The sequence below is a fragment of the Gadus chalcogrammus genome, chromosome 15 (genome assembly GCF_026213295.1).
Source record: "Gadus chalcogrammus isolate NIFS_2021 chromosome 15, NIFS_Gcha_1.0, whole genome shotgun sequence".
Classification (NCBI taxonomy): domain Eukaryota; kingdom Metazoa; phylum Chordata; class Actinopteri; order Gadiformes; family Gadidae; genus Gadus; species Gadus chalcogrammus.
Window position 1 is genome coordinate 16,551,220 of NC_079426.1, and position 13,899 is coordinate 16,565,118.

The following is a 13,899-nucleotide window of genomic DNA, read 5'->3' on the forward strand; positions in this document are numbered from 1 at the left end:
ACTTGCTTCCAGTCTTACTCAATGTTATCTGCTGTAGGACTGGGAGCTACAATGAGTAATAAGTGCAGAGCTGGAGCGGAGAGGGATTAGAGATGGCAGTCCCTTTGCGATTTGGATGCTGCAAGGTTTTCTTCAGGCATCAATTAATATATCATTTATAAAACGACAAGCTGCTTTTAACAGGATTCATACCACATTCTTTGAGTGGTTATGTCAACATGAAAAACACGATGGAAATGACCACCAGCATTAACAATCATTTAGGATTTCTGATACAAATAAAAAAACCGAAGATGCTTACTACCGATTTAATAACACATGTTTTGGTAGGAAACTGATAGTTCCTAACAGACAATTTTAAATAGTCAAATGTATCATGCATCAGAATGCCGATGATGATGATGATGCTGCTGCTGCTCCCCTTGCACCCAATCCTATTTCTCTTTAAAGCCAAGTGAATTCAAGGCAGAACTTAATCATCTTCTATTTAAGTTCAGCTTTAACAGAAAATTAAACAAATGCCAGCAGATGTCAGGGCTACGTGATGCCACTCTTTGAGTAGCGCCGTAATACTAGCCTGACAACATATTCAAAGTGAATATAATTATGAATATTGGTCGTTCTAATGTTCAGGCAACTGCATCTTTCCCTTCAGAAGAAAGCCATTCATAATGACCTTAAATGAACTTCTGTTTCGGGTCAAGGAAAAGGAGAAAAATGTCTAGCTACCACTCAATTCCTCTATCATTTAAGAGGACTAAAAGGTGCCAGTGTGTCTAGTGCATGGTTGCATTTGAGTGTGTGCGCACAAGTGTGTGTGTGTGTGTGTGTGTGTGTGTGTGTGTGTGTGTGTGTGTGTGTGTGTGTGTGTGTGTGTGTGTGTGTGTGTGTGGGGCTGTAGCAAATTGCTAATGGTAAAAGGTGGCATGTAATAAAGGATTACAATTTAAAGCGCTCATCTTAAGCAAAGCAAACGGGATGTGTGAGCACATCAGCACTTTCCATTTTTTTTAAACTCCAGTAACTGTTCTGTATAACCGTGGAGTCAAGTTCGTAAAGATTTGACAACCAAATTGAATTGCACCTGAATTTTTGAATGCAGAAAAAAAAACAAGAAATATTCTTCATTCAAACATGGGCCTGTTTTTAGCCCAGCCCATAGCCAAATGGGTAAAGCAGACTTTATGCTTCATGGCGTCAACAAATCCCACATGAAAACGACAATCCTAGATTCAAAACAATCAGACAATTCAAGAGTGCACATTCAGATGCGGATTCGCTGCTGCCTAAATACCTAGAGCGACGATGTAAGCAGCAGAAGAATCAACGCTATAGCATGATTAACATGACTAGAGTAGTGGTGTATGGACAAGAGACGGACGGAAACGGCAAGCGAGGCGGCAGGAGGGAACGAACGCGAGCGGGGTTTAGAGGGCGGCGTGGAGGAGCGAGACCGACAAGTGAGAGCAACAGAGAGCAAAAGGGAAAAAGTGGCAAGGAGGAGAGGCAGCAGCGAAACATGGCTGTCAGCATGTTTCCTGGCCCACTCCCGGAGATTAAACAGCTTTCAACACATCAGCATACAACCTCTGTACCAGCAGCTATCTCCCACACCCACACGCCTGCACGCCCCCAAACCTCTCCTTGACAGCAGCATTCATCGTCGATGCAGCAGATACGGCGAAGGAAAGAGGACGTGAAGAATAACCGATCTCGAGACCACACGTGTGCATAAATAAAAACACGTGCCCACACGCTAACAGTGTGCGCACATGCCAAACAAGTGTCTGCTCGCTACACACACGCCCGTAGTAAACAAGTGTACACACTGACACTGAACATGTAAACAAGCAAATAGGAAATAGGCGTACAAACATGCATAACTTGTACGCACACACAGACACACACAATACTTCGCACATACTGAGCCCTAATTGCTAATGCTTGCATGCTAATAATGGATTTAATTTTATTAATTTTGCTTGCTGGCCACAATATCTGAGAGTGGATTTGGATGCTTGGAAAGGGCAGTGTGTATATGCGTGTGTCTGTGCGTGTTTTTGAGTGGTCGAGGAGAGGGTCAGGCCCTATCCTGTTCAGAATCAAGAGTGCTTATGAATGAGAGATTTCACTTTCAAACCATTTCAAGTGTCGAATGTGTCATATTTATGTGCATGCAATAGTGTCCTCTGAAACAGTACGACCAAGTATTGAGGTCACCATAACCATTATAACTGAACTAAAAGGATATTTCTTTCATTCAAACCTGCAAATAAAAACATGTTTTATTTGCATCATCTACATCTCTGCAATGTATCGTTGTGGCTTTTAATTTGTACTTAATCATTTGTTAAAACTACCTTAACATTAACTAGACTCTGGCCCTGGCATTTGGCCATGGTGACTGCAGAGCTTCACTCCTAGTTGATAACAGAATACATACACATCAATAGCTTTGTATAACCATCCAGTTGCATTTCCATCTGATGGACAGAAATGAGAATGAAATGAAAAGACCAGAGTTTGAATAATAAAACAAAGGCCGCCCAAAAAAGATGCAACGTGTTTAGTTTGTTAGCAGATTATGCTGCCCTCTGTGAAGCAATCAACCAAGCCAATATTTGGACACAACCCCATTCTCTGATAATGAAACATGATTTATTCTATCAGATGTCCCACCACCATTGTTTTTGCTGCTACAGCACTCCCTGGCCTAGCTCTGAATTAGGAGAAGAAAAAGAACACCTCGGAAAAAGCGAATTGATGTCAATGTGTTTTTGGATTTAAAAGCCTTAGATATTTCTACCTGAAGTGCTGGCCACCGGGGCATCTTGCCTTTATCTCGAATTGATAGCACAAAAACAACCATAATAGTCCTAATAGATAGCCACAAATACTCAACAACAACCAAAAACACCATTACGTGAACCCTTCAAAATAAATGCACAGCCCTCCTGGCAACTGAAGTAGAAAGTAGTAAATAGTGCTAAGAGCCGTTGCAGGGAGGGAACACGCCACTTTTAGCACAGGGAGCACTACCGCCTTGCCAAAGGACCTCAAGAGCTTTCCACAAGTCCAATATAATAATGTCATCTGTCACAGTCAACATCACAGTCCTCACTATTCCCAGCAGAATTCAATTTCAATCAGCGACTTCTTCCCAAATAAAACCCCACAAGCCAATGACATGTATCTGTTCATTCCTATGAATATCATTGAGCAGAGTACACACAGGACTTAGCGCAGGGAGCCACCGAGAGACAATGATGAATGATTTCTATTATGGCTGATTACGAACCACCAGGCGGACAGATTTTAACGCGGGCAGAGATAGGACAATCCATGGAAACGTGAGGAGAAAGACGGATTAATTAAATCACAATAAAAATAGAAAAAGGGTAGCATAAGAGAGGGGCGACCGACGAAAGACAAACAGGCACGCGATGAAGGCGAGGGGAAGCGGAAGCATCGATGTGAGGAAGGAGCCCATCACGGGGACGGAGGGGGGATGATGACAGTGTACACATAGAATAAAGGATGGGGGTGCCGGGAGAGGAATAGTGTATATTTTTAGTTATGAAGGACTGTGGCCCGTTGAGTGCATCAGGGGGATATGCAGCTCTCTCGATGGCAATAATTTTGCCGGTATTTCCACTCCCCACAGAGGTTCTGTGCTCACACCGGGAGAGGAATACACAATTTCCCCAGTGCTCCATGGGATACGGGATTATATTAATATACTAACCGTGACCCACAAAGCTCCCATGATGACTCCTTCTCAAACACTCACAGCCAGCACATAACCTTCACACTGCGCATTCACACAGCAACAGACGCTATGGTAATTCAAGTACACGCTCATTGAAGTACGCGTACACACACACACACACACACACACACACACACACACACACACACACACACACACACACACACACACACACACACACACACACACACACACACACACACACTAACCTGAACATACATTCAAAGCAAAACACACACACACACACACACACACACACACTAACCTGAATATACAATACATTCAAAGCAAAACACACACACACACTAACTTGAATTTATGTTAGAAGCACCACACACACACAATAACCTTAATATACAAATAAAGCAACACACACACACACACAGTAACCCAAATATACATTCAAAGCACCACACACACAGTAACCTGAATAGACATTCAGAGCACCACACACAGTAACCTGAATAGACATTCAAAGCAACATCAATTCAAATGACATAGGTATCCGTTTATAATAGCCTAGTGATGTGCATTAAAAAAAAGCAGTAAAGTTTCCTGTGTGTGTGTGCGTCTCAGTGGTTTGCGTCTGGTAACCACTCAGGGGACCCCCACACAGGAGGGAACCTTTCTGAAGCAGTCCTCATGCTTCCAACGCCAACCCAATGCCTGGGAAGAGGCACGCTAAATGTCACCGCACTGTGCTAATACCCGCCATCAATTCTCCTCTTACACCTCCTACTATGTTCACCACAGAACAGAGTCTGCCTCTACCGCTTCCACAAGCCACAGGATGGGTTGGAGGCGTTTGAAGCCAACTCAAGCCTAAATAGTACACTTATTCTATTCATTTGAAAAAAATATTAAGACCAATTAACAAAAATTCTAAATTATATTCTGTTCCTTTTAAACACAAAACTTGATGTGTCGATAGACAAGTATATTCTAATGTCTGAAATTGCCTTCTTATATGCTGTGTTACATAAACAAACACACAAAAGGTTGATGCTAATAAGGGTTATTCTGTCCCAGCCAGATGGTATCAATGAGGTGTACTTGATTAGCTTGATTACATTAACATTCTCTATAAAAAGCCTCGGCTCTTTGGTCTGACGAATCAGCGTTTGTGTTGACACCATGGTTGGATCCACCACTCTGCAACACTACAGCTGATTACAAATAAATACATTGAGGAAAAATGCCGATCGGTCTCAGTAGGAAGTATATAGGCAAATTATGCCTTATAAATGATGAGAGCCCACAGCGATACTCGAGATTATGATCATAATTAAACAAACTATTTGAATTGACTGAACTTGCACTTGATAAATGCTGAAGAAAAGCAGTAGGAAGACGGTGGTGTGTTTCTCACAACAAGTCCGGGACCAGACTCTGCTGTTTGTACCTTTGAGCCGTTGGGCCTTTCGGCTCTATCACAGTCCTTATCCCGCCTCTTCTCCTCCCTCCTCTTCTCCTGCTCACACACACACACACACACACACACACACACACACACACACACACACACACACACACACACACACACACACACACACACACACACACACACACACACACACACACACACACACACACACACACACACGTTTTGATAACAATGGTTAGCCAAGGTATCTGATAAACACAAGTATTCAGTGACACACAAACAAACACACCAGACCATCAGCTCCAAACCCCAAACCAACGTGTCTGAATAAACAAGTGTACGTCTGCTTGTTCTTTGTCCTTGCTATTAGCCGTCCTGTCACCAATGTAACAGCGCGCACACCCACACACAAACACACACACACACTCACAGTGACATAATGGATGGCTGATACGCTGTACGAGGCTATGAGTAAATGTGTTTGGAAGGGAGAACAACAAGACGTGTGTACGGATTATTACCGAGTAGCGGTGTTAACGCGAGTCAATTCATACAGCATAAGAGCCCGCGCTGCACGTGCTGTATCGGTGCAGGCTTTAGCTAATGACTGCTGTCAACGCTGAAGGAAGGAAGAAAAATCCCCAGCATGGAAGCTAATGCCCACAAGGTAGTGATTATGGTAAATAAAATGACTCCTTTTGTGTCAACACTTCAAAAACACTGCAATTTTCTCCGGGACAGAATGTGCGCTGAATACCGTGCTGCCTGCACCGGAACCCATTGAACTTGGGGAACTTTGATAACGGGCATTGGTTTGAGGTGGTATCAGACGAATGAAAGGGGAAAAAAATAAACACCAAGCACATAACCATCGGTCCGCCAATGACTAGATATATTCATGTTTTTCTGACCAGTGGACATAGTAATCTGCAATTATTTGTCAATGGACTTTTAAATTACAGATTCAGCTGGGTCAGGTGGCACGCACGCACGCACGCACGCACGCACACGCACACACACACACACACACACACACACACACACACACTTTCTATTGAACTGGGAACTGTACCCCGCTAATGACCCTGAATTAAGAACAAATTCAGACTACAGATGCCCTTTGGTGGCGAGGCTACACCAGACCACGGCCTGACCGGGCAGGTGGCGGCGGCAGCCTGGCTGTTCATGGGCTGCTGAGAACGCTGGCAAGAGGGCAGCACACTCACCTCCTGTCTGTTCTTGTCAGTGCTCTGAGAGACGGTGGTGGGAGGTGACACCTCTGATGACTTCTGCTAGGAGAGGGAGAGAAATGGGAAAACTATTTTTATACATAGAGGCCTATACATGTATATGAATACATTTTCAAAGGGGATAACAAAGTACCAAGGAACCAGCAGCGAGAGAGAGAGAATTGACAGTACCCAAAGGGGTACAGGACACAAAATACCAAATTAGTACAATAGTAACAAATGATGCCAAATGCCAAGCAATAGTTAGATTCTGAACAAAAGGGAAGAGGGAAGAGAGTTCACCGTGAACAACGCTGGAGAAAAAGGATGGGAGCTTACGAAAAAAAAGCAAAGAAACACTCATAGATAGAGTGAGTAGGCTCGTGCCAGAGAGAGCGAACATAGTATTACTTCAAGTGGGGAAAAAAATGCAATCACCTCTATGCTTCAGAATTACAGCGGCATTAATGCCAGCAGGTTACACTGTGGCGTCCGCTGAATGGAGTCAGGGTGAGGTGAACAACACAAGCTCAGAGGGGTCACAGACCTAAGTGGAGAGGAGGACCTCCATTAAGATAACATTGACCTGAGTGAGTAAGTGAGTGGAGGAGGGAGTGGGTGAGTGGAGGAGTGAGTGAGTGGGTGAGTGGAGGAGTGAGTGAGTGGGTGAGTGGAGGAGTGAGTGGAGGAGTGAGTGGAGGAGTGAGTGGGTGAGTGGAGTAGTGAGTGAGTGAGTGGGTGAGTGGAGGAGTGAGTGAGTGGAGGAGTGAGTGAGTGGAGGAGTGAGTGAGTGGAGGAGTGAGTGAGTGGAGGAGTGAGTGAGTGGAGGAGTGAGTGAGTGGAGGAGTGAGTGAGTGAGTGAGTGAGTGAGTGTGTGAGTGAAGGAATGAGTGAGTGAGTGGAGGAGTGAGTGAGTGAGTGAGTGTGTGAGTGAAGGAATGAGTGAGTGGAGGAGTGAGTGAGTGAGTGAGCGTGCAAGGAGGTCTGCTTGCCTTTCTCTCAACCTATTGGTCGATGAACAACAAAGTAAAATCCCCAGATGAAAAACAAGCGGGGATGAGAGGATGTTGGTTTTTGCAGGTGATATTGACAGGGTTACTGTACCTGCACTAATCTCTTGCTATATTAAAATAGAGAGGGGGAGTGCCGGAGTGCTTCGGGGGATGATCGTGTAAACGATTTGGGCGAGAAATGAGCCATCACAAGCCTCATCGGTGTGTGCATGCAAAAAATATCTCGTCAGGAAACACCACCTGAAAATTAAAGTCAATGTGTATCAAATACGAAGCCTACCGATTTAAACCTCAGCTAAACCTTTGACTGAGAACCTGTTTCACAGTAAGGCTCTTTCAAGCTATTTTTAGAAACCAGCCAGAGTAAGCACGATGTATCCATGAAAGTATCCAACCAAAATAATACCACCCCTCCCTTCAGGTCTCCCTCCCCAGTCACTCCACCATCCCAAGCCTCAGCACCCTGCCAAGCCACACTATTAGAGGCCTGTGACAGCAACCAGTTTTTTTTTTTTTTTATAGCTGTCGCGGTATATAGAATTTAAACATATTGGTAAAAAAAAATGCCAACACTAGCTTTAAGGATGCAATTTCAAGTTTGAGGAAAAGCACAAATCTAGATGCACAAGTGTCTCACTTTATTTTGCTTCACTTTTGTTTTCGCCAATCATGTTCTTCATTGGCTTGGAGAGCCAGTGAACAGACTTTGTCCATGAAGTAAAAATGTATTTCGGTTGCCACAATTATACCCCCAAGGAATTCTGTGTTGCATGTGTGAAAGGGAGAGGGGCAGGTGTCTGAAACCCACACTGTTTCTCATGACTGGCTGATGATATTTGCAGCCAACTCTCCAAATCTAATCAAACCAGGCTCAGACATTCCAAATTGCTAGACTCAAATCAGCTTTGATGTTATTGTCCGAGACAGAAACACATTCTAAAAACAATAATAACCTTGTCTGAATGAATGTGGCCATGCAAACATCAAGCCATAACCCAAGTTATAGTTTCAGTCACAAAAAGCCTTCAAGTCATGTTCCAATTTAAATACAAGACCAAATATTCCTCTTGTGCATATGCAACAGATAATCATTTCCAGCATCAATACACAAAAATAAACACATAATTGCTGAAATACCTCATGACATACCTGAGGAAGAGGGTCAGGCAGACCCAGATACACTGAGCAGCCGGGACAGAAGGGGGGGGGGGTTAGAAGTGGGGGAATGAAAGTCGACGGCGTAACAAGCGACCGAATCAAAGGAACAGCCTAGTCACATGGGCACCTTTAAGAAGACAGCGTTTGGCACTTTTTTTTTGTCTTTACTTCCAAGAGGCCATTAATCGTGTTAATACATTTTCCTGCTCCCTTTGAGACTAGATTAGCCGTCCAAAAATGGTACCAAAGTAGAAAGGTTTGAATCTGACTATGTTAATGCTAATCTAAATGTTCTAGCTAGGGCACCCCTACACCCTGCTCCCCCCCCCTCCCCCAAACTTCCTCCTCGATCCAGGGGGAGCCAAACTGAACGCCACAGGCACTCATTAGCTGCAGACTTCTGAAGGCAACCAGAGGAAAAAAGTCTGACATCCACCTCCCTCCCACCCCCCCCACTCCCTCTTCCTCTTCTTAACTGCTGCACATCCTCCCCAAGCCCTCCCCCCCCGGGGCCTGCCGCCCAGGACAATGAGCTCGAAGCCTTCTCCCAGGAAGGCAGCCCTGTTATTTATTTGTTTGTGGGCAGTTGTTATGTTTCTCCATCCCCCCCTCCCCTCCGCCCTTCCTTCCCTCCGCTCCTTTCTCCTCTGTTAAGTCATCAAAAGACCGGCGCTCGCTGCCGTTCGCCCAGCGGTGGGTCGAGAGGGGCAAACAGAATCTAAACAAGCGTTGAAGCTGCTGAGCAAGGCCATCCTGGGCATTTATCCCTCGCCCCCCCCCCCCCCCAACATCAAAACCACTTCTTCTTGATAGCTTTAAGTTGCTGCCAGAAGTGCCAAACAGCGAAAAACGCACGCCGATAGATCATCGCACGAGATAAAAGGCTGTAAGGGAGAGAGAAAGGGGGATTTAGAGAGACGGAGAGAGAGAAAGAGAGGGATGAGGGCGAGCAAGAGAGCGAGAGAGCAAGAGAGAGAAATGTGAACGTGAGAGAGAATATAAAATCAGGAAAAATTTATAAAATGGTAAAAAGATGAGTAGAATGGACAAATGCATACGGACTGGAGAAAAAACTTAGTCTGTAAGAGGGAGGACATGTAAAGGCCAGGGCTAAGTTGCCGTGGAGTGAGGCTTTAATCGGTTCAGAAGATTAAAATCTAGAATGTAGTGTTTTTCCTTACGTAAACCGTTCATACAAGCTTTCAGGATCACCTTCTGAGAAATTGATTATGAGTAGCTGCTATCAAAAAGGAATAGCGAGCCATATAACCCTAACCCACCCCCAATTTCATTGTACAAGTTTGCACAATGACAATAAAGTATGAATCTATATTCTTCTCTTTGTACTCTGTCTTGTTGCAAGCCCAAACACACAACCAAAAAAAAGCTTTCCTTTTCAACACAGGTTTGGAAGACAGCCATTAGAAGTACTCAAAACTGACATTTGGTATTGTCCAACTGCCAATTATTATGATAATGATTATGACCTTGTCGTGAGAGCAGCCGGATAGTGGCTAACATATAATCCACACTTGTTCTTGTCTCGTTTTGTTCTAACTCAACATCCTTACCCCTTAATGACTGACTTGAAGGTCACCATGGTCGCAAATGGCAGAGAAAATGTGAAAGGCATAGTTAATGCATCCGTCTTAGCACACAATTTGCTGAAAATAGTCTTTGTAGCTTGCCAATTATCAAGAATGGCCCAAAACTTTTTTATCCTTGTTTTAACTTTTTGATCCAAATATAAAAGAAATTCAAACATCTCAAACGTGTGAACAGTGTCAGCTCCACAATAGCATTGTCTACTTCAGTGAGACTGAGATAATTAGGGCTGTAGTCAACCAAAGAACATCTCGGTAGACGGAAATCAACCAACTCTACCACCAATCGATTGGTCGATGGGGAAAATGTAATAAAGAAGTTTGCAAGTTGCTCCTTAAAGGGGACCTATTATGCTTTTTCGACTTTTATGACCTAAAAACGTTGTTATAATGATTGAGTCATGTTTAACCATACACAAAAAACTATGTAGATTTTCGGGAAACTCTTCCTCTCATCTGGGCGCTTTCAGAATTCTCTGTCAACACTCGGTTTCGTCCTTCTCCGCCCCCTCGCCCCCCTCCTGCCAAGCCAACTCCGTTGTGATTGGTTACCTTCCTTGAAGCGCGCGCGCGGGCAGATTTGACCAGGCATATGGGGGCGCGGCAGCCACCTAGACCGTCAGCAGGGAATACGTCGAAATGCATGTACGTCATTATTTGACACTTTAGTATGGTTAAACATGAGAAAAGTCGAAAAAGCGTTGAGTTCTTTGTCCTTGCTATTGAGTGCGCGTTGGAGGAAGTCAATGGGTTTCAGATCCACACATGGTCCGAGTCCGACTTGGTTAAAGCAGAGCTTCAAAGTAAAGCGTGTTTAGATGATATGCCTACATACTTGTTTGTCTTTCCCTTGTGCCATTAGGCCGCGTTCACATCTAGCGTTTTTTGTAATAGGGATAAGTTCAGCCGACCGTTTTTTCAACAAAAAGAAAAGCTGGCAGCGTTTTTGGCCCTAAAAGCGCCGAGAGCGTTTTTTCTATCGCCTAGCAACGAATCCATTCTAGACCCGACGTTACTCGCCTACTACGTATCCAGGCTAAAGCCCATTAGACATGTTGTAGATCTCCATGTTCTGTAATTAAAACTATTAATCGCTCCACCGGCACTGTCCCGAGTGATTTGTCTGCCATTGTTTCTTGTTTTGACAGTTGAGAGTTTCCTGTGTGACGAAGTGTCAATGGTCCGCTTGTGATTGGGCAGTTGCCCAAAAGACGCCTGAAGTCGGCCGCTTTCTTCCTGAAAGTTGAACTTTTTTCAACGCTCCGTATGGCAGAAAAAAACACTGGGAGAGGCGTTTAAAAAAGCGGCCGTGACTTTTTCCAGAAACACTCAGCTCCATAGGAATATAATGTAAAACAAGCGCTGGCAGATTTAAAAAACCGCTAGATGTGAACGCGGCCTTAGTTTGGAGCCGAGTAAATGTTGATTAAGTGTCGACTAGAATCCTGCCTTGAGTGATTCAAAGTTGTCAAAACAGGGGTGTTTTGACCTCCTTTCTTTATGTTATTTCTAACAATATAGCCCATCGCTGAAAATTAAAATACATCAGTCTGCATATGTCCCTCCAGTCCCAGAAATAATGGATTAAGAATTTCTTTCTCCTTATATAAGAAGCACCAGCGATCGTCTGACCAATAAGAATTGGTCAAAACAGTGCATATCGACCAACCAATCGCTCAACCAACCAGAACTTGAGAACCCTACAAATGAGGCATTTTGCTTGTGCCGACACACACCCTGACACAAACACACAGTCCAGTATCTGGGTCATCCTGGAGACCACCAGGGTCAGCTGGAAGCAGGTCCAGGACCCCACACACAGAGTGTCTCTCTAGCCCTCTCCCTCTCTCCTCTGCCATTACAAAAATGCCTTGAAGTGATAATGAGTATTAAATCCTTTATTTGTATATCAAACCTATGGTTTCTGCATAGGTGGTGGAAACAGATCTTAGATCCCGGTCTGGCCACCGGGAAACCGATAAAGAGAGGGGAGCGTTTGAGGGTCAAAGAGAATGAGATGCATGCAGAAATCAACGTGGAAAACAATGCCCACGTGTATGCGCCTGCATGAGACCATTGCGTACAGACACAGAAGGAACAAGGAAAAAAAGAGTGAAAGATGCCGAAAGAGAATCGATACACAGACAAAGAGAACTTTGTGTGGTGAAAGTGTGTTTTTGGTTTCCAGCTGCTTGATTCATTGCAAGTCTAACAATCCACAGGTTGAGGCTAAATAACATGTGTTGAAGTTACACTGGCGGCTCCAGCAGAGGCTTTATACACCCCCACAGACACACACACACACACACACAACCTTGTACACACATACACATTCCCACAGTCTCATTAACACACCAGCTTCTGAAGACAGATGGGTCAGCATTCACACGCCCACACGTTGCCCGGGACTTGGGCGAGAGCACTCACTGGTTCGCTGGAATGCAGGCACCAAACAAACATTCTCACTCGTCGAGAAGGAAGGTGCATTCGCACGCGGCAACACTCCATAACCATGAGATGGACAGCTCACCTTGCTCATCAACCCGGGAAGAGGACTTCTGCACACAAGTCTCATTTCCCCCCTGACAGGCAGGTGTCACTTTTATTAGCAACGCTCAATTTCCCTAATGTGTTCCTTAATGGCAATTTTGAGAGGCTATTATAGCTGAAAGAGGGATATATTGGGACACAGGTGTGCATAGATTGACGGGCCATTAGGGTGATGTTTTTTTAAGATCCTTCAACAAGGTGTCCAACCCTGACCTGTTGCTTTATCTGTTAGTCGCATTAGAAATTAGCGTCTCCTAAAATGACTAAATAGTAAGATGGGAGCTAAGATTAATCGGAGATTGGCATTATTTCAATTATGCATATTTTAATCACTTAATCATATCTGACACAAGTGAACCAAACTTTAGTTTAATTTTTTAGACAGATTTGGCAATATTATTTTTTAATTCAAAATACTGAAATAACTTTATTAGTGTCCGACAATGAAATGAGGATATTATTACCTCCACCAAGTGTTAATGTCGGTGAGTCTCTCCTTGTGGCCGTTATGGATATCTGCAAAAGATCAGCATGGATTTGCCCTAAACTGAAGGGTAGGCTGGTTGTTGGCCAATTAAGCGCAAACTGATAACTGATTAACTTTTCATGCCAATTGGTCAAAAGAGGGAGTGGCAGTGGGCTTGATGAGCTTCTGAGAGGGACAGCTCATAAAGTTGAGCACAGATTTATTTTAATTCATTTACATCACTTTATTAAATTGATTTTCATTAAAATTCATTTTTGCCCACCTTTGACAATTTCAAAAAGATAATCTGCAGCAGCCTCTGGTCTTTTGAAACCTCTCAATAACGTCTGATGGTGCGTTTTAATATCCATCCGTCTCGGAGGTCCGAGGACGTTGCCTAGCGACACGCACAAACACGCCCCTTTTCCTCGGACGGCGATCTCGCCATCTCGGTTGAACTCAGTGGTGACCGAGCGAAATTCCAAGACAGAATTCAAGATGGCTGCGCCCATTGTGACTTGAACTATGAACTGTTTTCATTGTGCTTGGACCAATTTGGTGGTTTAAATGGTAATTTCAATCACTCGTATTACTGCAATACCTTACTGCGTCCGTATCTCTGCCTATGTACACAAATATATTGTATTTGTGTACAGCACTTTGGTCAACTACTGTTGTTTTAAATGTGCTATATAAATAAACTTGACTTGACTTGACTATTATATT

The 13,899-nt window shown here is 44.0% G+C and overlaps 1 protein-coding gene across 4 annotated transcripts in view; it reads right to left on the reverse strand.

Annotated features, from left to right (window-relative positions):
* Positions 1–13,899, reverse strand: part of LOC130404789 (stromal membrane-associated protein 1-like) — a 75,754-nt gene that overhangs the window by 38,412 nt on the left and 23,443 nt on the right. The window contains exons 5-6 of one of the 4 annotated variants that reach the window (XM_056609689.1): positions 6,380–6,442; positions 5,172–5,240 (exon numbers count right to left, since the gene is read on the reverse strand). In XM_056609689.1, the coding sequence (XP_056465664.1) occupies positions 5,172–5,240; positions 6,380–6,442 (132 nt within the window). Of the gene's footprint in view, positions 1–5,171; positions 5,241–6,379; positions 6,446–13,899 lie in introns of all 4 variants that reach the window. The other 3 variants (XM_056609688.1, XM_056609690.1, XM_056609692.1) reach the window with 3 other exon arrangements.